This window comes from Anguilla rostrata, chromosome 6 (genome assembly GCF_018555375.3).
Source record: "Anguilla rostrata isolate EN2019 chromosome 6, ASM1855537v3, whole genome shotgun sequence".
Lineage (NCBI taxonomy): Eukaryota > Metazoa > Chordata > Actinopteri > Anguilliformes > Anguillidae > Anguilla > Anguilla rostrata.
Genome location: NC_057938.1, coordinates 40,984,865 through 41,009,559, shown reverse-complemented (window position 1 = coordinate 41,009,559; position 24,695 = coordinate 40,984,865). Strand labels below are relative to the sequence as shown.

At 38.8% G+C, this 24,695-nt stretch overlaps 1 protein-coding gene and 1 non-coding gene across 2 annotated transcripts; both read right to left on the bottom strand.

Moving 5' to 3' along the window:
* Positions 1-536: 536 nt before the first annotated feature.
* trnas-aga (transfer RNA serine (anticodon AGA)) lies at positions 537-618 on the bottom strand. The gene has a single exon. It is a non-coding gene; the product is annotated as a tRNA-Ser (tRNA).
* Positions 619-3,496: 2,878 nt separating this feature from the next.
* Positions 3,497-20,643, bottom strand: LOC135257200 (apolipoprotein B-100-like). The gene is made up of 26 exons (XM_064339700.1): positions 20,494-20,643; positions 19,788-19,832; positions 18,934-19,046; positions 18,246-18,391; positions 17,780-17,927; positions 17,342-17,494; positions 16,754-16,878; positions 16,468-16,553; positions 15,809-16,259; positions 15,496-15,613; positions 14,825-14,971; positions 14,501-14,712; positions 14,150-14,378; positions 13,836-14,015; positions 13,493-13,696; positions 12,994-13,161; positions 12,684-12,889; positions 12,385-12,567; positions 12,152-12,282; positions 11,833-12,034; positions 11,555-11,727; positions 11,225-11,400; positions 10,939-11,051; positions 10,430-10,803; positions 5,149-9,947; positions 3,497-4,957 (listed from the first exon to the last, which is right to left on the bottom strand). The coding sequence occupies exons 1-26, from the start codon at positions 20,546-20,548 to the stop codon at positions 3,794-3,796; spliced, it is 10,101 nt and encodes a 3,366-aa protein (XP_064195770.1). The 5' UTR covers positions 20,549-20,643; the 3' UTR covers positions 3,497-3,793.
* Between the last annotated feature and the right edge of the window lie 4,052 nt (positions 20,644-24,695).

Here is a 24,695-nt window from a genome sequence, read left to right as displayed (position 1 = left end):
TGCACTCTGGTGGCGAGCAGGAACCATGACATTTAAGGAATAGCACACTGTATTGCAGCAGAAATAAAATTTACATTTACATTTACATTACATTTATTTGGCAGATGCTTTTATCCAAAGCGACATACAAAAAGTGCATTTCATGGTCATAGACAACTGCTGAACACAGGTTCAGTAAGGTACAATACTTATTTTGTGCAGCTATTTTTAGCCAAGAACACAGTTTAGTTCACACAGTGAACACTATTCAGACCTAGAGCAAACAACCTTGATCTGAAATCGGTTGCAGAAAGACTTTTAATATGATTTAGTATCATGCTAAAGGCAGACTCGGAAATGAATACAGATGCAACTGAAACCACAAGCTGACAGGGGCAGAGTGTGAGCTAAATAAAAAAAGGAAAACAAGCAGAATAGCTAACGTGACTTCTTCATCCACTGTAATGGTAGTGACAGTAGTGTATTGTCAACATACTCTCACGATATAATTGGAATTAGAGATTCAATAACGTCTGGCCTTGTAGAAGAAAATATACCGTAGTCGGCAGGATTCGAACCTGCGCGGGGAGACCCCAATGGATTTCTAGTCCATCGCCTTAACCACTCGGCCACGACTACAACATGCTAAGCTAACTTCATTCTTTATTCTGATCATTTTGCCCGTATAGTAGGCCTATTCACATAAAACTGCAACTGTGTAAAACTCAGAGATTCTAACTTTGTTTGGAATCTTCTTGTTCAGCGTATTAGAATGTCTCTAAATACAGATTTAGTTTTAAAAAAATAAAAAATAAATAGTCAGCCAAATCTATCTTTACTATTTATCTAAACATCTGTGTTCATTAATAGGCCTGTGATAAATTATATACGCCATTTAATTTTTTTAATTTATGCATAATTTCTTATAGAAAGAATGGTGGCTGATTGCTACGGAAGAGGATTATGGCCACGTGAATTTTATTTATTTTTATTTTTTTTTTTTTTTTGAGTTCTGACTTTTAAATCAGAAATCAGAAGCCATTTCATTAAAAGAAGAGCAAAAGGTGAGTGAAAAGAAATAGGTGATGGTTTGGTGCCTGGTGTTTGTAAAAATCAAAGAAAAGGCTACGGATATGAAGGATGTGAAATGCAGACACGGGTTAGCTAACGTTAGTAGCACGTTTGTTAGCTAACATTAAAATTTAGCTACTGCAAACTAACGTTGTGCATGTAACAGTAGTGTAGATGTTAGTGGTTAAGAGTACAATGCCTGGAGAATCCTGGCTAAGTAGCCAGGTAAGGGATAATGCCCGACGAGGTATCCATTATGTAAGGAATAAACCATGACGTTCTGTCCCGTTATTGAAAAATAATGTACGACGTGGGTGGTGATGCGCCCGAGGTGAAGCCGAGAATCGTCTCACGGCATGCTTGTTATCGCGGCTAACTAGCTAGCTAACTAACTAATGAATTGTATTCAAAACAGCGGTTACTACAAACGCAATTGTTTACAAAGATACGGATGAAAATGCGACTTCATTCTCAGATTTCTGACTTTATTCTCAGAATTCTGACTTTAAATTCTGACTTTAATCTCAGAATTCTGACTTTAAAGTCAGAACTAAAAAAAAATTTCACATCTGGCCCTAATCCTCTTCCGTAGATTGCCGTGGAATGGAAGGGTTTTCGATAGTTATTGCCACGGAAACGGAAAGTGTCATTTAAATAATATTGTAGAGCGTGTTTTTTTCTCTCTCTGTTGTTAGCTGAAAGACGCTGTCATAGCGTTGCACATGTCCTATTCACCCAGAGGGGTGTAGCCTAATACGAACCGAGATTACGAGGTTTGCGAGCTAATTTAAATTTAACCCTGGGTTTTCCGTATCGAAACTGACTCACGTTACATCGGGGTATGTCGCCATGGTAATTTACGATGCCCTGCATGGTCCGCAGCAGGATGTTCAGGCCATCGTATTGAAATATAAAAGCCCCGACCTTTGACTAATCAACCTGGAAAACGGCGTCTCCGTTCCTGCAGGATCCCGTAGAGCACGGGGGTGTTCCGCTGGGTGGAGATGATTTACAGACCGAATTAATCAGATGGCTTTCTCCACTCTGGGTGCATAGGCTACATCAGATCTGATGAAAAAACACGTTTTCGGTGTACAAAAATGCCACGTTACTCACACATACAAAGCACTGTATGTAAGTCATTAATTCAAGTGGTCAGTTACATGAAACAATAGGCTTCTGGCTATCTTAGCTCACACAAACTGTAGTCTATTCCAAAGCATTTCTTTTTGTACTGTGTTTGTTATGAATTCGTGATAACAGTAATCAATATAAGGGTGGGCTGTAAGGATACATGCATGCAAACACACATTCTAGCTGAATGAAACACACAGGCGTGGATTAGGGTAATTTGTCCTTTACCATTAATGACAAATAAATGTAAGTGTATTTCATATTTTTAAATGGAAGCATTTTTAATGGGCTATTGTACACGACAGAATGTGAACACTGATTTCTCTCTTTGTTTAGAAAATGTATCGTTTCGTATCATTAATCATAAGAAAAAATTGAAAATTTGATTACTAACCTGATATTACTATTAGGCAAATTTCATATTCATAATTCTAAATTTAACAAGTTAATTGTTTTGTATGCCCTATGTATATATTATTTGTATTTATTTAAATGTATTAACAAAACAATAAACATTAACAAGTCAATATTCTATCACCAAAATGTAACAGAATTACAACATTGTTGCTCGGCAGGCAGGCAAACATCTGACCATTTACAATATGCCACAGTGCTAGTTTTCTTTAAAAATTCCCAGAAGACTTTGTAATTACGGAAAACAGAGTGTATGAATTATGAATTACTATGCATTGTTTGTTTATCCTAGTAATTCATTTAAAGTTTTAAGGATGTTGTATAATAATAATAATAATAATAATAATGATGGACGGCACAGTGGTGCAGTGGGTAGCACTGTCGCCTCACAGCAAGTAGGTCCTAGGTCCGAATCTCGGCCCGAGCCTTTCTGTGCACAGTTTGCGTGTTCTCCCTGTGGGTTTCCTCCAGGTTTCCTCCCACAGTCCAAAGACATGCAGGTAGGCTAACTTGAGACTCTAAATTGCCAATAGGTATGAGTGTGTGAGTGAATGGTTTGTCTGCCTGCGATAGTTTGGTGACCTGTCCAGGGTGTCTTCCTACCTCTCACCCAATACATGCTGGGATAGGTTCCTGCACCCCCCACAACCCTGACCAGGAATAAGTGGGTGTAGATAATGGATGGATGGATAATAATAATAATAATAATAATAATACTGTTACTTGAATGACTGTAGAAAAATGTGTGTGGTGTTGTATACCAATATTACAGTACAGCAATGGAAGCATCACTTTGGTTCATTAAGATATCTTTTCACAGAAACCTCTATGTGTTAAAATAATATGGCATTTTGTAATTTAGAAACATAAGACATGTTTCAAAAAAGAGTCATCATACTTTCTGCAGTGCAGCTGGTCTTTATTCATACCCTTAATTTGTTGGCTCTTCAATGGAACATACATAAATGGAACAAAGACACAATAAGGAATTGTTATTTTTTATACTAGTTATTAAAATTAATGAGTCATTTACACAACAAACAATGGCAGCTTCAACTAGATGCAGGTGACTATAACTGGTTTAAATACATGCTGAAAATTGTTAAGAGTAAATAAAAAGTGTTCACATCGCAACTTAGCTGGTTTTTATTTTGATAAGCAACTTTCTCCACTCAGATGGTAGTGTTTGTAAAACTCATTGTTTGTCCTCTGTGGGCATAGCTTTGGAGGATTTCCAAGCAAAGGGAAGAGGAATGTCAATGTCTATTTTTTTGTCACTCACTCTCATGTAGGGCTGCACATTTTGGGAAATCTGCTTCAGAAGCTCAGTGATTTCATTATTAAATGAGTTGAAACGTTTTACAAGCACATCAATCCAGGACTGAAGAATGGCATTCAGCTTCTCCATGGTCATCATGGAGTAGACCTCTTGGAGTTTAGTTTTGGCGAAGACTAGCTTTTCTCCAGCAGATGCCCCGACGTCCTTCAGCCACACAGATATGTCACTCAGGACTTGAGAATTTACAGCATCAGAATAGATGCCGTTGCCCCAGGCTGAGAGATTATCAAGATTCTGTGACATTAGGGAGGTGATGAAATCATCAGCTATTTTGCCAGAGTAAAGAAGCAGATCCTTCAGTCTCTCCAGCATGTCCTCCAGGCTGACAGCCTGAAGACTCCTCACCATTGTGATAATTTGGACCTGGGCTTTTTCCATGATGGATTTCAGGTCATCAACAATTTCTTTACCGTTAATTACATGATTGGAACCTGGTAGTGTAATCTCAGTGTCCTCAACTAATTTAATTAAGGTATTAGTGTGGAAGGCAACAAATGTAGGAATTTCCTGTATGGCATCTTCAATCACCGTGGCTACAAAGTGACTTGCCTTTTGGTAGATCTCAACCCCTCTGAGCTTCTCTGCAATTCCAGGCAGCTGGAATTGGGTCTCCTTCAGAAATTGTATTATAGCATCCAGAACTACTTTTATGCTATTCTGGTACTGGTTTATGATTTGCCTGGCATAGTTTGAAATTTGTCTGCTCATTTCCTGTAGGTTTGTGTCAGCAAAGCTGTCAGCAGCTGTTTTGTACATTATCTTGCTCTGGTCCTTGATCTGCTCAATTCCGTTCTGCAGCGTGGTTACAGTTCTCGGAATCTCACTGTATACTCTCTCAATAGTGTTAGAGACAGTATCTTTGAGGTCCAGGGCAGCAGTAATATCAGGAACCCTCTCCTTCAGCCCCAGGAGCATCTCATAGGGAACCTCTGTGTTCCAGGAAGTCTGTAAGTTCAGTTTTTCTGGATGTTTGAGAGATGCTTTCACAGTGAGTATCTCCACATCATTCTCGGGTGCAGACTGTGGAAAATAAAAGAAATTACATTAAAATAGAAGTCAAAACAAAGTCAAACAAGACATTGAGCAGATTGATAAATTGTGAAACCTACACTACATAAAAGTACACTAATGACTTATTTACTTTTCAGCAGTAATTACTAAATATGAACAAAATACTTTTTTTTTTTTTTCAATAAATTAAGATTCCTTACTAAGTAGCGTCCGAACAGTCTTCCATACACCTGGGACTGGGTCTTCTTCTGCAGCTGGAATCCAAGGAATCCAGTAGATGGAGAGAAGATGGAAGCTGAGATGCCATCCTTGGAATTTCCTGTTAATTTCTGATCAAATTCAAGGGTCTTAGTGGGCAGCATGATCTTGCCAGCATTTTCCATTACGGTTTCCATGCCCTTAGGGTTCAGGGCGATGGTGCTTTCATGATTGCCCTGAACATTTGTGTGCTCCAGGGACATAGTAGTAACCAGTTTCAAACCTCTCTTCGTTGTTAGTGTGGATGTCCCATCAAGTTTGCTTTTGAGGACTTCAAAGACAGAGGTTGAAGTAACTCCAAACTGAGCCACAATGTCATCATGATTGTAAAGACCAGCATTGGAATTCAGAGTGAGTACTGCAGATTTGAAAGAGAATTCATAGGTCATATTACCCATGGCAGGGATCATGATTCTGTTTTGAATTGTTGGCAGAGTGAGACTAGGTAGGGTCAGCTCGTTCAGTGTTGCAGGTACGTGGATGACTGGCAGCTGAATTATAGGCAGTACAAGGATGTACGATGGAACTGCAAAACCTACTATTGGCACTTTGAAGCTGGGTGTGCGGATCTCTTTGGGGATCACAAAACTCAATGCTGGCAACTCAGCTGTGAAAGGAGCAACATCAATGTTTAACAGGGGAACAGTATATCCAGGAATTGTGAAGCTCCTATGCAATGAATTGGAAGTATCAATCTTGAATTTTTCATACTGTTCTTTGGCTTGGATGTATGAAGAAGTCACCAGGGCAACTGCAATGTCTCTTCCAAGCACAAAGTTTTGGTTTATTATCTTTGCACTCACATCAATGGCTTTGTAGACTGGCTCCATGTTGATGTTAATATTGTACATTTCAGGGTTCTTTTGATACTGAAGCTTGAAATTTAGGTCAAATGACTGCTGGGTGGTTGCCAGGAGACTCTTCAAGCCAGTATCTTCCCAAAGAGAAAATTCTTCTACAGGTGGGGTTTTCATATCGATTAATGGCACAGTCATCTCAGGTATGGTGATTGGAATATTCAGCAAGTCAAGATTAGCTTCACCATTCATTGTTGTGTAGAGTGCAATGACATTTTTGTTGTTATCCATTGTAAAGCGGTGAGCATACTTGTATTGGTTGAATCTTCCCTGACTCACCCATCTGATTTGCTGCACTTCAGAGTTCAAGGCCACATTGTAATCATTCTGAAGGTTGATCTTACCACTTAATTTGAATGGCAGTATTATCTTTCCATTTGCCTTGTTTTTGCAGTCAAGAACAAGCTCAAAGGGCTGGACCAAAAAGTTGATTGTGTTGGACAGAGTCCCTTCAATTCCACTGACTAGTTCAGTATCATGGGAAGCAATGAGTTCAATTTTCAAGTCCTTCACCTGAAGCTTCCCATTTAGGGCAATGACACTGCTCTTGATGAAAGGTGTTTTAGTTTCAGCTTGGGCATCAAGAGTGACATAGCTGAGCATGGCAGATTCAGCCTTCACAGTCTGTTTCATTTTTAGAGACTGACTGTCTGTGTCACTTGTAAAAGTTAGCTTAGCAGTATTGACATCAATGGTGAGCTCCAGGTCGCTCTGGTGGGTTCCTTCATCAGAGTATTCCAAAAAGGACCACTTTCCATTACCTTTGTTTCCAATGTTAACTGTGATTACACTAGATTCAAGTTTCATGGTAGCTTTGTGGGTTGCAGCAGCTTGACTGGAGATGTCAACAAGTGGCATGTTCAAATTGTGGTTGTAGGTGGTGTCCAGAGATGCAAAAATGCCGTCATTGAAAACAAATGATACACTGTTGGTGAGGTCTGCAGTATAGGGCTCAGTTGTGGCCTTAGCAATGGTCTTGGCTGAGGCTGAAACTGATGTACTATAAAAGGTAGCTGAACTCTGGTGCTCAACTGAGAAAGCTGTGTGGGTAACCTTCAAAGATTCACTGATGACAAGACGTTCCATTCGAGGGGCAGCAAGGAGTGCCGTAGCGTCCAGAGAATAGGCAAGAAGGTCAACATTTGTTTTAGCTTCAGAAGTGAAGGAAGCTGTGACCTGTGGCTTCATTGGGGTGGTTGTTGAGTTCTTGAGCTCTGCATGTGTCCTGAGATTGTACTGAGGAGAGCTGATCCTGAACTCACCATAGAGCTTGCCAAAAGCAGGGGTTTTGATTTTTTGTCTCACTTCATCCACAAACGATTTGTAATCAAATGACTCAATTTTCTTTACAATCCTGCTAAGGAACTCATTAAAATCGCCAATCATTTTCTTGAAGTCAATTGCTTTCAGTTGATTTATCACCTCATTCAGTTCTTTCCTAACCTTTTCAAACTTTCCTTGAAAGTCAGTGGATTTCAGAAAATCAATGACTGATTGCATTTTATCAGTGATTTTGTATTTCTTAATAAGTTGTGAAGATCCCTCCATAATAGCCTCAACTGTCTTTTCAATCTCATACTTCTCAAGTAGCTCTTTTACTTTTATATGGACAGCATTGATCTTTCCTGTAATGTGAAGTTCTTCTATGCTCTTAATGATTATCTCTTTTAGGGAGTCAATTAATCTGATGATTTTATCGGTGGGAATTTGAGCTATGAGCTTTTCCATCTTATCTTCAATATTGATGGTGGAGATAAAATTTCTCAGATCCTCGAAAAACAAAGTTATGTCAAAACTGTCAAGAACCTCTTTCAGTTCACTTGCTTTCTCTTGGATCCTAGCACTGATTCTATGTTTGACATCAAGGTCCTGCAACCAGGTAATGCTCTTGTCCTTAAGATTCACGATTGTTGTTTTTAGCTGCTCAAAAATGACAGGAATGTTCTCAATGAAAGGTAGGTTGATTATGTGACCCTCATTGTTCTTGTCATACTTGAAGAAACCAGAGATAGTGAATTCTTGGTTCTCACTTGCAGGTTTGTTTAGAATGTCTGTCAGAATCGTTCCAGAGAGCTCAATACCAATTATGTTAAGGTTGTTGAAAGTGTTGATGTTGTGCTTGTATTCATGCTTGTTTAGCGTGGACTTCACACCCCATTCTGCCTTCTGTTCTTGGAGATTCATTACACCATCCATTTTACTTACAAAGCTTGTCTCAGTTGAAGCACCTGTGTCCAGTTTGTGGGTCGTGGATCCTCTGCAATCATGTGTGTAGGTCACAGACAGTGGTTCTGCCTTCAAAAGGACCTTGCTGTACAACTGACCAGTATGTTTTCCATACAGGTCCACATCGCCATCAGAGTTCAGGATGCCATCGATACTGAGGTCAAATGGGGCAGCAGCTATTTCATACAAACTATCTAGACGGAGGGATTTGGAGTTCAGCTTAATCTCACTTTTCAATTTGGAGGAGAGTCCAGAGACCACCAAGTCTGTGTTGTGGGACACCTGAGTTCCTAGGATTTTGCCGGTGGTGCTGCACTTAACTTTACCTTCCCCATCAGCATAGCCTATTTCATACATGTGTCTGATCTGTTCTTCTCTAAAGGCTCCACTCAGACTGCTAGTCAGGTCCATCTTATAGGGCTCAAGCTTGAACAGACCATTATTTGTTAAATGAACATCCATTATTTTAAGATCATTGTTCACATTCACCGAAGTGATTAAGGGCTTCAGGTCAACTGCGATATCCTGCTTGTAGAAAGTGCTGTCACTAATGACGTTGTCAATCTTGGATTTGAAGGTCAGTGTCCAGAAATTGAGGGCAAGACCTAGAGTGTTTTCAGTCTTCATTTCACGTAGTGAGCCAATCAGATTGTTGGAGAAAGTAAGACCCTCTTGGTCCATTTTGAGTTCCATTGTGTTCTTAGACTCAGCATCAAAGAGTATGCCTTTGAGCACACTTTTCAGGTAAGCTTCAGAGCCTCCAATTTTCCCTTCTACACTGACGTCAGCACTGTGCTGCAGAACTGTTCCTTTGGAACTCAGAGACATAGTAGCTCCAGAGCCGCCAACTCCCCCATTGAAGACATTCTCAAATGTTAGTGAACTGCACTGCAGAGTAGTAGTACCACTAGTAGATAGGCCATCACTGTTGATCATCAGAGTAGCTTTGTGGGAGCCTTGGTGGTCTTTGAAGTTGATGGAGGCATCAGTGTTGATCTCAAGGCTGTGGGCATTCAGTGAGCCAGAAAGCAGAGAGTAGGCACGGTTTGGTGAATTTTCAGCCCGGGACTCTATTCTGATGCTGGCACTTTCTGCAGAGGCAGCAAATTCAACTTGGTTACGGATTGTTGTGCTAATTACATTGGTCTCACTGTCAGACTTCAGGGAGACTCTGGAATCCTTGTAGTTGATGTCAACCTTTGTCACATGCTTCAGATATATATTGTTCATGTTAGTGGATGACTCCACAGATAGCTCTTCATTAGCATAGGTTCCCTTAATATTATTGAGGATTTCTACCCAAGGAGTGTCTGCTCTCAATGTTGACTGTCCTCTTGCGTCTCTCCGATTTAGGTTGATGACATATGACTGGGTGTATGAGGTGCTGGCAGGAAGGCTACCCAGTTTGATAGCTCCATCCAAGTTAGCATCTCCAGCTATTTCTTCTCCAGTAAATGAAATCTGGGTTGTCAGGTACAAGGATGATGAAAGACCCAGAGGGCTGGAGGCTTCAATCTTGTAGTCACCTGTTGCCATCTGTCTATCTGTAATGGTCATGGACTCTTTGAAACTGAAGCTTGCATCAACAAACTTGTGGTTCAGTGAGCCGTTAACAAGGGTCTTCATAGATTCAGTGGTTTCGCTGATCTGTGCGGTTCCTATTTGAAAACATAAAGGGAATCAAAAACTATATTCAGGTATTAATGAAGATAAAATCAGTAGGATTACATTCTCTCATATCAATTTAAATGTGGATTTTGCAAAATTGGCATAAATACATTTAGCAGCCGACTTACATTGTATCCAATTATACTGGAGCAATGCAGGTTAAGTACCTTGCTCAAAAGTACGATGGCAGTGACCTACCACTGACGAACCTGCAATCTTTAGGTTACAAGACCAACTCCTTAGCCATTATACTACACTGCCACCCTATTGAATTGAATTAATATTGAATTACATAACTAATAACTATTGTGTTAAATTGACCTTAAATCATCTGATTCAAATATTAAGTGATAGTTTTATTTTGTGATACCCTGTATCATATTTTTAAAAAAATTGAGATAGAGCATTAGCCACAAATCTATTTGACAATATTATATTTACATTCAGGATGTTTAAGAAGAAAAAAGTTTACCTTCTGTCCTATAAGACAGGAGATCCAAGGGGGAATCAGCCATGATCTGGTACTTAGCAATATAGCTGGGGGTGTCCACTGTATTGTTGCCACCAGAGACTGAACCTTCCCAGTTATAGAAGTTACTATTCAGCTTGGCAGACACTTCAGCCATTCCAATGAGAGGCAATTGGAGCTCATAGCTGGGGGGTATGGAGAAGGTGGGGATGCTGATCTCTCTGGAGGGAATTTCCAATCCAATCTTTGGCACAGACAAGCGAGGGATAGTCATGGTGGAAGGGATGTTAAGGTCAGTGGAGGACTGACCACCCAGAGGCAGAGGCAGAGTAATGGAGAAGCGATCCTTGTTAAACTGGTACCGGAACATGGTCTCTCTGTCAGGGAGAAGATACATGAATGTGAATAATATGGACTTAATACATTCCCAAATTAACTAAGAAATGTGAGTCAGAAAATGTCCTTCACACCCAATCATGTCATTTCAGAAAGAATATAAAACTTATAATTACGATTTCAAGAACAGTTTCTCTGGTACAGAAGGCAGAGTGATGTCTGGGATGTTTCTCAGGTTCTCAACATAAGGGACATCAGCAGCAATTTTGTCCAGCCAGATGTTACCAGCCTATAAAACGATAATGTCAATTTTATCTCAAATATAGCATTCATAACATAATTTGAACAAGATGGAAGAAATCAGGACATTACAGGTGTAAATTTGAAATAGATTTAAGAATCTACCAAAAATGTCAAATTAAAGTACAATAAATTAAGAAGATAAGTGATAGGCATGTTTACCTCAAGGGATTTGGAGTAGATGTGGCGAATGTTCATGTCAGTCTTAGCCACTTTTTGGTCCAGGATATCATCAATGAACTGCTGAAGCATCCTGTGGTAGTCCTCTGTATATGGGAAGAGCTTCTGAATCTCAGAGCTCATGTCTGACTTGAATTCAACCTCAACCTTGTTTTCATCTGCAAAAGAGATTAAATTCTTTCACTACCCATACATGGGTATTCCAAAGTGATTGAACTACAGTTGTTAACAGCCCCTATTTAAACCGTCATAAAAACACAAAGAAACCTTTATTTCATGTTGGGAAAAATTAATAGCAATTGAGGCATGTACCATATCTGAATGTGACTTTCTCTTGGGAGGAAGTCTCAGGAATATTGATTATGCTTTCAAGCCCCAGGGTCAACCCCTCAGCATTTTGCAGGGTTGCAGTGACAGTGGCATCAGTCTTGAGTGAGGGGATTGTCATCTGGACCTGAAGCATACCATCTGTTGAAGCCTCAAGTCTGCAGAGAGGGAGCATTTGAATGTGATCTGGTTCATTGGTACCACGTACAGTATATGAAAAACTGGGTTGCTAAAGAAACCACTTGGAGGATGTTTTTGCATACTTAGCACGGCAGACAAGAGACAGCTGGGGGATGTTCTTGTTGATGATGTCAAAGGTGATCTTCTTCCCTTTGCTATCCCTATCAGAGACACCAAGTCTGATTCCAGCTTCTACATCATAATCAGGGATCTGGATCTCAGTGGTGAGCATATTCTTGTTCCGATTGTACTTAATAGTGCCCACAGCCTCAGTAGGTTGCGCACCTGTGACCAAAAGAGGCAGGGGTTAGTCACTGATGACAAAGTAATACACATATTCATATATTTGATTATTTAAATAAATATTATTGTAATTATTTTCATTTGAGTATTTGCTTATACCCTCTGCCTTCAGAATCATCTTCAGAGCATCCACTTTTTGCCGTCCATCTTTTCCCTCCTTGAGGAGTTCATAAGCAATGGTGGCAGTGTATTCAGTTACATCACCAGTGGGTTTGATGTCCACAGTAAATCTAGAGGAACATTCACTTTCAGTTAAATACCTTGACTGGTTAGTTTGCTGTGTCAAAAATTCAAACATCATATAACTAATTATCTTGAAGTGTAGTGCTTACTCAGTCTCTCCAGTTAGAGGAAAGTAGGGAGCAGAATTGGTGGAGGATGCATCAGAGTAACGAAGAGTGGTACAGTACTGTACACCAGTGAAGAGAGGGCTGCATTTCGCAGAGTCAGTTCTGCCCTCTGCCATCGTAGGCACCTTCTTAGTCTGACCAGTGGTTACAGAGAACAGGCTGTTGCTGTGATCGGAGCAAGACACAAAAACGACCCAAGAATTATTTTTATTTAATCATTTGATAAACAGAATAAATAGACTTGTTTTATAATAATGTTACATCATAGAACTGAGGCCTACCTGATACCAAGGAGTTGAGTGCTACCCTGAGGGGCTGGTATAGTCAGCTTGATCTGGTTGTCAGCCATTGTTAACTTAGCATTGAGGGCGCTTTCATGGAAGATACTGGTGTGCATCTCAATGCCAGATGCTACAAACTCAGGGAAATTTACTCCCATATGTGTCACAAATTCCACTCCAATGGAAGGCATGAAAGACAATTCATGCTGTGGGAAAAGACAAAGCATATTGAGTACATTCCTTAACAACATTTCACAATACTTTATAGATAAAAGTTTCTGAGTGTCTTAGGAACAGTACAGATACTAACCATGCTGGGTGAGATGTGTAGCCCTCCTTTGGCTCCGGGGGCAACAGTTCCAGATAAAGAAACTTTCAGAGGCAAGCCAGATGAAGTTGGCAGTGAAAATTCATTGTCCATAAAGATGTAGTGGACAAAGAACTCATTGTCTGTACTAGATATCAGGGATTTCAAGAACTGAAATAAACAAAAGAATAAATGCAGTTATGTTGTAAAGTGGAATCTGGAATCTGTACATACAAGATAATTGTTTTTAATAGTACATAAACAGTATGAAATGGAAGTTCATATTACCACTGTATAGAAATGAATGTTCTTGCATCTTAAAAGTAAATAACATATTTTAAAATAGACTTGCTTTACAGTATACAGAGTCATTTGCAATGGTTAGTATCATCGTTCTAGTTTAAGTGAATGTTCAGTGTGAAGACATTCAAGGGTTACAGTTATGTCAAAGAACAGCTGACACAGAGAAGAATTATATAGTAGCACAGAACAGTATTTCTACCTTGGATGGCATCATCCTGGTAAGCATCTCAGCATATACAGTTCCAGACTGGGCCAGGCTTTTCAGATCACTAGCCTTCATATATCCAAGCTCAGCTCCCATGATCCTCAAGTAGGCTGTAGCCTCTGGGGAATCCTGGGACTGCAGCTCCTTCACAAGCTTGTTGGCATTGTGTGCAATTTCCCTCATGATGTTCTCTGGAACCTTGAGAGAACAGATGACTGAGTAACGAGATGTAAAAATTCTTCCGACATAGACTATAGGCTAAATGAAGCTGATTTGTAGTTCGTGCTACAAAATAATATGCTGGGAATTAAAAAAACAATGTTTTGTTTTTATATACCTGTCTCTTCATTCTCCCATTCCCCTCTGGATCAATCCAGTTGTTCAGAACTTGCTTGACTTTGCTTGGCATCTTGTCCTCAGCCCAGTACATGGCCTTTGAGATGGTATCAGGGAAAAAGCCGTTCTCTCCAAACAGAGCCTCAATGGTTGGCTCGAACCCCTTTCCTTCCATTCCAACCTTCACATGAAAATAGTTTCAGATTGTATGGGATAGAAGTTACAGTATATCAATAATAGGAAAGAAACCACATTGCACAAAACGACAATATATAGCCTTTGTTTTGGTAAATTATGTGTGGACTTTATTCATACCTCCAACATGTCTAGGTTGTATCCAAAGGCTTTCAGTGTAGTCTCCAACATCACCTCTTTCGGCATGTAGCCTGTGGGGTCAAAGATCATATTTCCTTGCACACTGGCCTTCATAGGGTCTTGCATTGATACAGAAGTGTCCATTTTGTAGTTGCGAGAGAACTTGTTGAAATTGAAGTGAGTGGAAATCTCTTGGTCCTGCATAACATCCATGATCTTGGTTCTTAACCTATCAGGAGATAGAGGAGCATAGAAATTGAAAAGGAATGATCATGGATTGGCAAGAAAATACAGGAAAGTGGGTGAAGTTCTGATTTTCTCCACATGCATGCCCATGTTGCGTGTACTTACTCTTCTGTTCCAGCATCCTTTGAGTTGACGATATTGTAGATGTGAGAGGCCACAAAATTCTTGACCTGCATATTTTGCTCTTGATTGAGGGTTTTCTTCACCAACTCCAGGTCAGATAACTCAGGGTTCTTCATCAAGATCAGGTAGGCAGCAAGTCGCTTTTGCACAGCACCCTTATTGTACTGGAATACCTTTTGGAGGTTAGTCCGCACCTTTAAGGGGGGGAAAAAACATTCATTGTTAAGCATGCTTCCATCTGGGAAAATTGATTCTGTGTTCTGTTGGTTCTGGTTACATGTGGAGGAAGAAAGCAAGTATGGTTACCTCTCCAGTGACTGTCATCTGTCTGAAGGCTTGGATGGCAGCCTGCTGGACAGATAGTGTGGTTGCAGGCTGTCTCATGCATTTGAGGAGAGTGGATTTCACTTCAGGATCAGCAGCCTCCATAGCTTTCCCCATATTACCAACAACCTACAAAAAAATTGTTCACGGTTTTAACATCCGAGAAAGGGCACGACCAAAATTGTCAAGAGCAGTTAAAAGGAAAATTCACCAAAAAAATAAATAAATAATGATAGTAGAAACACCTAGAGCAAAATATACACATATTACAAATAGCATTCCTAAAAGTCTTGCAATCTGGACCTTTGTGATTTCAAAACCAGTCAAAATATACATGTGCAGATACTTTTCATTTGCGCAAGTCAGCCTCTCATTATGAGTTATCAATCTTTTAAAATCTATATTTAAAGACAGTTTTTGCAGGCATATAAATGTTTACCTTGCCTAAAACTCACACTGTTAATTGCAAAGGCTTTGCCTGTGATGTCTATTGAACATTTGATTGTAATTGTATTAAAGTGTCAGTTTTGTCAACATAATTCTTAAAGCATTCAATTTAAACCATAAAACTAATCAAGCCCTATTTGATATGCAATTACCACAAAAAGCATGAGTAATAACATCTATTCCTTTTAGAGTTACTGGATACATACCCTCAAGGCTAGGAATATTTGGTCCTTGTCACCTGCACAGTCACTGCCCAGTAAGGAAGCCATGAACTGAGCTACTTCAATGATCTCAGGGGTGAGTTTGCCCTCAGCCTGGTAGAATCTGGTAATGGACAAAAAGTGAACAATAATAAGGGCAACCATTGAAAATCTATAGTTTCCAAAGCTGACACTATCTGGCTAATATCTCCTTTACTGTCGCCCACAGTGAACATGTTATGCTTATAAGTGAGCTCATACTCAATTAGGAAATATTAAAACAGGACCGTCGGGATTCAAATACAAAGCATTGACTTGCCTTTTAACAATGTTGCTCAGGGTGTACAAAATAGGCTTGCTCTGTTTGTACTTTGCCATGTTCAACATGTCTTGGACAAGTTGGTTGTTTGGGTTGGACAGGAGCCCCATTGCGTAAACAGCAGCATCAACCTCCACAGCACTTTTGTCCATGGTGCGCAGGATCTGCAGGATGGCGCTACTGCATTCGGGTGTTCCACACTGGGCCAAAGCCTGCCAAGTCAGGGGGCCTGACACCTCCACCATCTCTGGGACAGCTGGGGTCAGTGTCTCACTCTTCAGCCCTCGGATCTCTGTCACCAGCTTCTGGAAGAGGTGTGCCCTCTGTTTCCCTTGCTGTGTCTGAGACAGGGTGCTTAGTTCCCTCAGAGTGGCCAGAATAACATCCTTAGTTTGAGCAGGGGACTTATCTTCAACAGCCTCCATATGCAGGGCCTTCAGGTTAGCCTCATCTGCACCAAGATAAACAAAGGGGTGCGTTATTCCGTGTACACTAGATTTAATACAAAAGTGTATTCTGGTTGGCACTTCAGAGAAGTTGTCTGGAAATGGAACCACTGCATATAAACATGCCAGGTTTGTAGGTGCCAACTATTTTAAGCCTTTATTCAGAATTCACTCATATCATTGCTACTTCTTTAGATGAAAAAAAAGACTTACTGTGGTCGAAGACTCTGTCATTGATCTTGCTTGTCTCTAGTAGGGTCAAGGTCTGTCTAACCAGGGTTGAAATTCCATACTCCCCTCTGAGAAGACAGAACAGGAGAAAAGGAATTAAAAGCTGGCACTAATAACAGCTAGAATCCTATATGTAAGCTGAGCATAGACGTGCACTCAGATATACAGCCGTGGATATAGGGGAACTGTGAGGAAAACGCAGAAGGGAACTGCACTCATGCACTTGCACAGAGAGCTTGGGATAACTGCTGGTGAGTGTGGGACTTACTGGTGAGAGAAAGGCAGAAAGATGTGCTTCTCAGTGCAGATACCCTCAGTCATGTGCTTCTTTGTGTTGTCAAACTTGTAGTTGCAGGTCTGAGTGCTGCTTATCAGTTTGGAGAGAGGAATGTGCTACACACAGGGAGACAAGGACACAATGTTATTCCATTTTTACAGATGACATACTTGAGCAATAATTGGTGGGTCTGAAGCCAAACACCCTAAATCTTATGCATTATGATGCTCATCAATCCCCCCGTTGCTATCATTTCTGTGATATAAAGCTGACACTGGCCAGAATTCAATTACACTGTACTATCCCTTCTTGGGATTATTTGAATTCTTAAAAGTGACGAGAATGCTGCATTCCTTTACACCATACCTCCTGTATCCAAGGCCTTGATATTGAAACCCTATGATTGCCACTACCATTCCAATCTGTTAACAAATTTCAAACTGCTCTTCTGACCATAATTTGTATTAATCAACTGCACTTTTTCCAAATAATCTGGCATGGGATGTTTTTGTGCAAGTGAATGTGCAGGAAGTGCAGGAACCTGCTTCTCAGTCATTTCCTATCAACTGTAGGTCTTACCAGGCCGGAGATGAGTGCCAGGGGGCTGGCAAAGTCTTTCTTGGCACTGAAACCATCGCAACTGGACAGGTCTCTTGTGACTGTGACATCGGTGGCAATATCCTCCCTCGTGTTGACAGCAAAGTCGGTCTTGCACATGCCATGCAGAGTGGCCTATAGGAGGGGGGAAAAAGCGGTCAGCAAGTTCCAAAGACACATTATACTGACACATTACAAACTATGTAATCACTTTTCACAATGTCACATTTTCTGTCAACATTCCGTATTTCTCAAGAATTTCAAGTAACTGGTCTAGTTTTATAAGCTTCACCATTGCTTATATCCAGGATATCCAATCCAATTTTTCTTTCTTTGCAGATTGATTATAGAAGTACTGTTGTTGGATTTGGTTAACAGTGCATGATGTATTTGAGGAATTCATTTTTAATGGACTCCTACCATGTTTTTGTTGCTCTCCTCCTCTAACACGGGCACCAAGAGGGCAGAGATGATTCCTCTCTTGATGTTGAGGATGTTGATGGGCTCATCCTCTTCAGGGAACAGGCTGACCTTGGATTCTCCTTCCACAGTCAACTTCAGTGTATTCCTGGAAAAGTGAGACAAGTGATGTCAGTCTTTCCAAACCCGTTTCCATATGATGTCATTATAAAGACAAAGTGAGTACTTTATGCTTCAAAATTACAAAAGATTTGGCTAAATTTTGGGCTGTGAGTCTCCCCAGAGATTCTTCTTACATTTCCGTCAGTATTTTTATGTCGTTATTTTCATAATGAATGAAAGTGTGTTTTTCATAGATTGAACCTGTCTTCTTTATGTGCTGCACCTTTGGTCTTGGGCATGCGGACAGATGGATTATGGGATATTGTGAAGTTACGAGCCTTTGAGTACTGAATGGTGTACGTACTTTGCCATTGCAGCTTGGAAAGCATCAGCTCCAGCAGCAGGTCTGTACACAAGCAGCCCCGCGGGGTCGACGTCGGACACCTCGCTCAGCGTGCACTCGGGGGTGCGCACAATGTAGCTGCATGTCTGAGGCACATCGATCTCCACCTGCGGGAGAAAGAGAAGGACTTAGCAAAATGCCGTTCTTCATCAGGCTTTAAAGAGGGGAGGCTAAGACCGTACAGTCGAATTCTTCTTAATTCATCTTTAACTTATTGCTTTTTAAATTAATATTTATTTATATGAAGAGCATCGATGAGAAGCTCATTCTCTGTACTGAACTGCATCCAGCTTTTTGTTGCATAATCTTTCTAACCTTTGTGTGCCTAACAGGATAATGTAATAATTAACTAAACAAACTTTTTCTTGCAATCAAACATTAAATGTAACCTAATCCATTTTGTTATAATGTTTTTCATGTGAAGATATGGTAAAATAATGCCACCAAATTAAATGCAATCAAGTTTTAAGTAAACTGCAAATGAGTGATGATTATTTCATGTAATTATCAAATGACCAGTTTTTAAGTTTTTGGTTTTCCTTGTTACATGTTCATGAGGCCCCCTAACTGCTTTCTTTGTTGGTCATACATGCAATACAGATAAGGGAACAGACTGAGAGAAAATTAGGCCTAGAGTCCTCACACCTACCTTACAGGTAACTTTGGGGCCATTCTTGAGGTCAGATGCTCCATTCACTCCGTTCAGGTTCTCAGCCTCGTACTGGTACACATATTTCTCAAAGCTCTTAAACCTTGTTGCCACTTCAAAATAGAACACAAATATACATAAGGAAGAGGCCTAAGAGAAACAGATTTATATGAGTGGAACATTAGGGTTAAGGGATGTTGAAATGCCTATAATCTGGGGCTGATATGGTTTGATAAGTGGATCTGGACTCTGGAATTGTATTGATTGTGATCTAATAGATAATGTTGACTCAGGGAACTAGAAGCTTGGGCATGGACGTTATACCTGCCAGAAAGGGTCCAAAAGTCAACTGGTGTAAGTGATAATTTGGAACGAAAAATAGGGTGCCAAACACAAAAGTTGTGCAACACAGCGTGTAGGTGATGTGGGGAGACGAAGTCCATAGCTCATTTATCATAGAGCCACCAGCACTGGACTCCCACCTCCATTCAACAGCAACATGATATGTTGCATAATACCTAGTCTGTCCTCAAATTACCACTGACTACACAAAGTAGGTGAATAACAGCATCAGTATAATACTTACAGTACAGTAATTTGTTTACTATGTTGTCATTTTTATTTCTTACCAAAAGATTTATTTTCAATTAGAAATAAACTGCTAGCATTGCTATAATATTAAACACAAAAAATGCATATGCAATGCTTTGCACTCATATTGCAACAGATGGGCGTATGACAAAGGATACTGTGGTACATGGTACATTACAATAGAGGGCACAATGTTAAGTATATATTTTGAAGTTAACATTCTAATCTTGAATATGGCTGAACTAAAAAAAATGCAGACTTACATAAGCATGTTGGAGATTGGTCCTCAGCACTGCTGATGCCTTCTTCTGAAAGGGAAATGAACATATTGATTTATCCAGCAAGGTTTCCTAAGAATGTTTGCATAGGTGATAAAACACTGAAAATGCAGAATTGTGTAATGATTAGTATCATGTTGTCATTTTGACTTAAAGCACAGAAAGCTTGTATGGTAACATTCATGTATGATGCATTTTCATCACAGGCCAGGCCAACTTTTGTATCCTTTGGCTTGCTGTCTACAAAACATCTTACAATATTGTTTCTAAATCTAATCAGGCAACATTCATAAAAATAAATAGAAAATCTCTTCCCCGGGTCATTTGTTCAAGTAAATAATTATTCACCTTCATCAACAAAATACACTGACAAAATGCTTCATTGGACAAGCCTAAAAGTTTTACTTCATTTGAGTGAACCTAAAATTTTTCAGCTGAGAAAACCTAAAAAATATAGCTGTAACAAACTTAAATTTTAAGCTTACACACATGAAGCTTACAGTGTAGGAAAACAGCTCTGGCTTTCTGAAATTTTGAATATATTTTAATATTTATATATATATATATATATATATATATATATATATATATATATATATACATATATATTAAATTGTCCTTGCTTTGGAAACTAAGTCATTCAGTCAAGCAAAAAACTTCATGAACTGAGGCCAGGCATCCAGGTACTTACGGGCAAAGGCAAAGGTGCACAGAAGGAGCAAAAGGCAGAGCTTTGTGTCCCCCATGGTGGGTTCGATGAAGCTCTGTTCCTCCGGTTTAACGAGCCTTCTTTGAGTCAAGACTGATTCCACGCCTAATGCTCCTGTCTTTTATACCTCAGCCAGTCCAGCCCTTCCAAGTTGCAAAAGTCCTGCTGCAGCTCCAAAGGTCAGACCGTCTGTGTGGCAGGACAAAGGCAACATAAATAAAGTATCATAAACACTACTAAGAAATGATAGTCAGCACTGGACTTGATGGGACTCTCTGATTGTAGTGGACTATCTTTTTTCTTGACTCTGATTGAATTTCAATTCCATTCTTCCTCCATTAAAATAAAATCATAATGTTGTGGTTGGTATACGTTGCTATTTACATGAACTGGTCTGGATATAGAGAACTCCTTTAAATTCCAGTGTGTTTTTTTTTTTTTCAATTCATTGGTACACTTTGCTGGAGAACATTTTAACATCACATGAATATATCTTCCTTTTTGGAAAGAAATGTTTTATTGACCACCAAATAAAAAGAGGATTGCAAATTAGGCTGGAGTAAAAAAAACAGAAAAATGTAAAGATTTATTTCATGTTGTGAAAAATTGCCTTCTTACTTCTTACTTTCTCTTCACTTTACTTCTTTTGATGTTTATGCTGTTCGGAATGACTCCTTTGAGTGTATGTGTGTGTGTGTGTGTGTGTGCACATGCACTTTCTTGTGTGTGTGTGTGTGTGTGTGTAGATGTAGAGAGTGAACCTGCTTGTATCTGTCATATTTTATGTTTTGGAGGAATCCCCTATTGTTAATATGTATGTAATAAAAATCACTTAAAACATTATTTTATGTTTGAGGAACCCTGCAATTGATATGTGCTGGCTTTGTTGAGTTGTAACCCTTTATTTTGAACTTGTTTTGTATATGAAAAAGCACCACAAGCTTGTTATGCAGTAACTTTGTAGAGCCATTTCACAGAAGTATCCAAATGATTGATTATATCAATGATATTAGGGACAGTTCTTCTTGTGCATGCTGTCCTTTATGCAATTTATGATTGCATTCAATGCTGTAACAGGTGATGGCAATATGGTGTAGAGGTTAAGAAACAGGATATGTAATCTTAAGGTTGCTGGGTCAATTTGCAGGTGGGACACTAACATTGTACTCTTGACCAAAGTACTTAATCTTAACTACCACTATAAATATCTAGCAACATGAATTGGTAAAAAAACAAAGTTGAAAAAACAACTATAGTTCACTGAAAAATAATGAAATAAAAGTAATAAATATATTTTTTTTACTTGAGTTTTTACTTGATAATTTATTTTCTACACTTATGCTTTTCTTTAGTTAAATTCATTTAATTATTTCTTTCATCAAAATGCATTTAATTGTGAAATTCTGCATTTTGCACTTTTTCTTAACTTCTAACAATTTCCCAATTAGGCCTAAAAACAAATCACCAATAAGAAGTTACATGTCTTCTGGATGTCCATTACATGTCTTCTATGTCCATGACATAGACCAAGGACAAAATACAATGAACTTTCACAGTAATAGGCTACATCACCATTAAATGTATTTTATTTTAGATTATGCATTTATGATTATGTTTTAAGTAAAGACCCATTGTCAAAAATGACTGTTCAGTAAGCATATGTTGCAGGGAGCATAATATCAAATGACTGTAGGGACTATATTATCAAATGATTTCAGGACGTTCCAGTACACATCATCTCAGTTCATTTTCAGGTTCTCTAGGCTATTGTTTCTTAGACTCAGTTGTTCACACAACTCCATAAATTGACAGTATCATGTGACTGTGCCGTAAGTTGATATGGAGAAGGAATATCTTGAAATTTGCTAGGAAGATTACACACAGAAATGATATTGTTATGATCTCTTGTTACTTGGTCTCTCCAACAATTAATCCGATAACAAACAGGTAAATCAGATTTTACTTCAATATTAACCTGCAGTTTTATTTTTTTTCTATATGGCACAATGTTCTACCTTAGTGAATTAAATTTGTATGTCATAAAGTTTTTGAAGGGGTGGAAGATGCTTTAATTTACATCTATGTGGATTATGTATTATGGAATGTAATGGAATTTTATATTAATTCCATAGAAGCTACACTAGTGCTTAATTTTCAGATAATCAACCTAACTGATTAATATATTGAATAGATATAAAAGTTGAGAAATTGGGTAGCCATGAGATATTTTTATAGCTGGGGCAAGCACTATTTTAATAGGACATGTCTTGGGCACTTGGTTGAGGAATGCAGTTTTCCAAGTTGTGGGGAAATAGTGTATCAACTAATTTTTGGAAAAACAAATAATTGGGGAAAGGGTTGCACTAATATTTAGGGCAAAGAGGAATGTGTCCTATCTTGTTATAGAAGAAAGAAAACTCAATATCAGTCTTGATGACATAAGCCTTTTCTTTGGGGGTGAGGGGTGGGGGGCAACTAACATGTCTACATTGGAATTCAGTACGTACAGACAGTTGTTACAATAAAAGCATTATTATATTATTGCACAGACTTTGGCATTATATTCCTTTCTGTTCATATGGCTTTGCTTTGCAGTTAAAACAGTTGTAGCAAGTATTATGTAGAAAGAAAACGTCAGAGATAGACAAAGGACAGCAGAGGTGCAACATAATTTATTCTCAAGTAGTTTTATAAGACTTTATGCTCAGATCAGGTTCCATTACTTTTTATTAAGAACACTGCATATTCAACAAACAACTGTGAGGTCTCTATCCTTACACACATACACAAATGCACACAAATAATTTTTTTTGGCACAAATGTACCTCAGTGGAACTTACAACCTTAGTATAGTTTAGAGCAGGCACCAAACAACCACCACTTTCTTCTAAAGCATGCTATCCATGGGAATTTAAACTTTTGAATAACAGACATCTTTGAGGAGTCTCCATACGGTATGAAAGCTGTGTTGGCATGTTAAAATCCGCTTATCATATCTGCAGGTGTGGTGAGAAGAAATTTAGGACATGAAAGGCAACTAAACAAGAGACACAAAGTTCATGGAGATGGCATTATCTTGTCAGTTTGACGCCATACGGACAAGTAAAAATAATTTGTAAATATTCACTACAACAGATTTGTGTCTGTGTGTTTTCTTTCAAAAGTTGATGATTGAAAAGTAAATCATTGTTGATTTTAGTCTTTATTCAACAAAATTCAAGTAATTTTTATAATTCAATGCAAGTTCTGTGAGATAATACATTTTATTTTTACTAGTTAGAAGCCATCAACTGCAACACCATTTGTCCAATACCAAACATTGGCACACATGACCCTTGTACTAATTTTGATAAAGCAAAGCAAAGCAAAGTTTGTTTTGTTAAGAAACATGACCGGTACAAGCCAATCATTTTGAAGCATTTGTGAATGAATATCTTAAGAAAGCAATCATTTTCAACATGGTGCTAATCATTCACAAAATGCTAATACTAATATCTTCTTAAGTCTAATTAAAACCATTTATGTCTACCCCAATTACAAATATTTCAATTTTTTATTGTTGTCTCCTGGAACATATCTCCACATAAAACATAACTCATACTGATACGGATCTCAGACCTTTGGGGCATGCTGCTGTTTAGCTGGGAAGGAAAAGTTTTTACCTTAAATAATATGAAAGCCGCCAGGCTTCAATGACTTTGCACAAGTCGAAAAAAATAGGCTTTTTGTTGCTGTCATGCTGGTCACGAACCTGACAACATTATTCAACGAACCTTCTTTTGAAACGTATTCAGTATTTTTTAAGGATACTGTCTATTGTGTTAAAAAATTTTTGCTTAGCCAGAAGATCTTCTCCCAGAATTGCAAATTTTGTGCCCACTTTCAATGCACTATTGTTGAAAAGTAGACGGCTTTTAAGTTGTAAAACACAGATCTCTCAACAGCATTACGCAAAAAAGTAAATTATAGAAGTCATAACATTATCACCCATACTAAAGAGGCTGTGAAAGTTGTAACTATCAACTCCTCATAGATGGTAAAAAAGTGATAAGTGATATGCGCAAATTTGATAGCGCAGTGACATTTTTGTAACATAATATACTCTGTCAGTCTGCTTCTCTCCTCCCAGACTTTACAATGTATTAATTACTAATTAAGCTCTGCAGTATTCTTAGAAAAAGTGA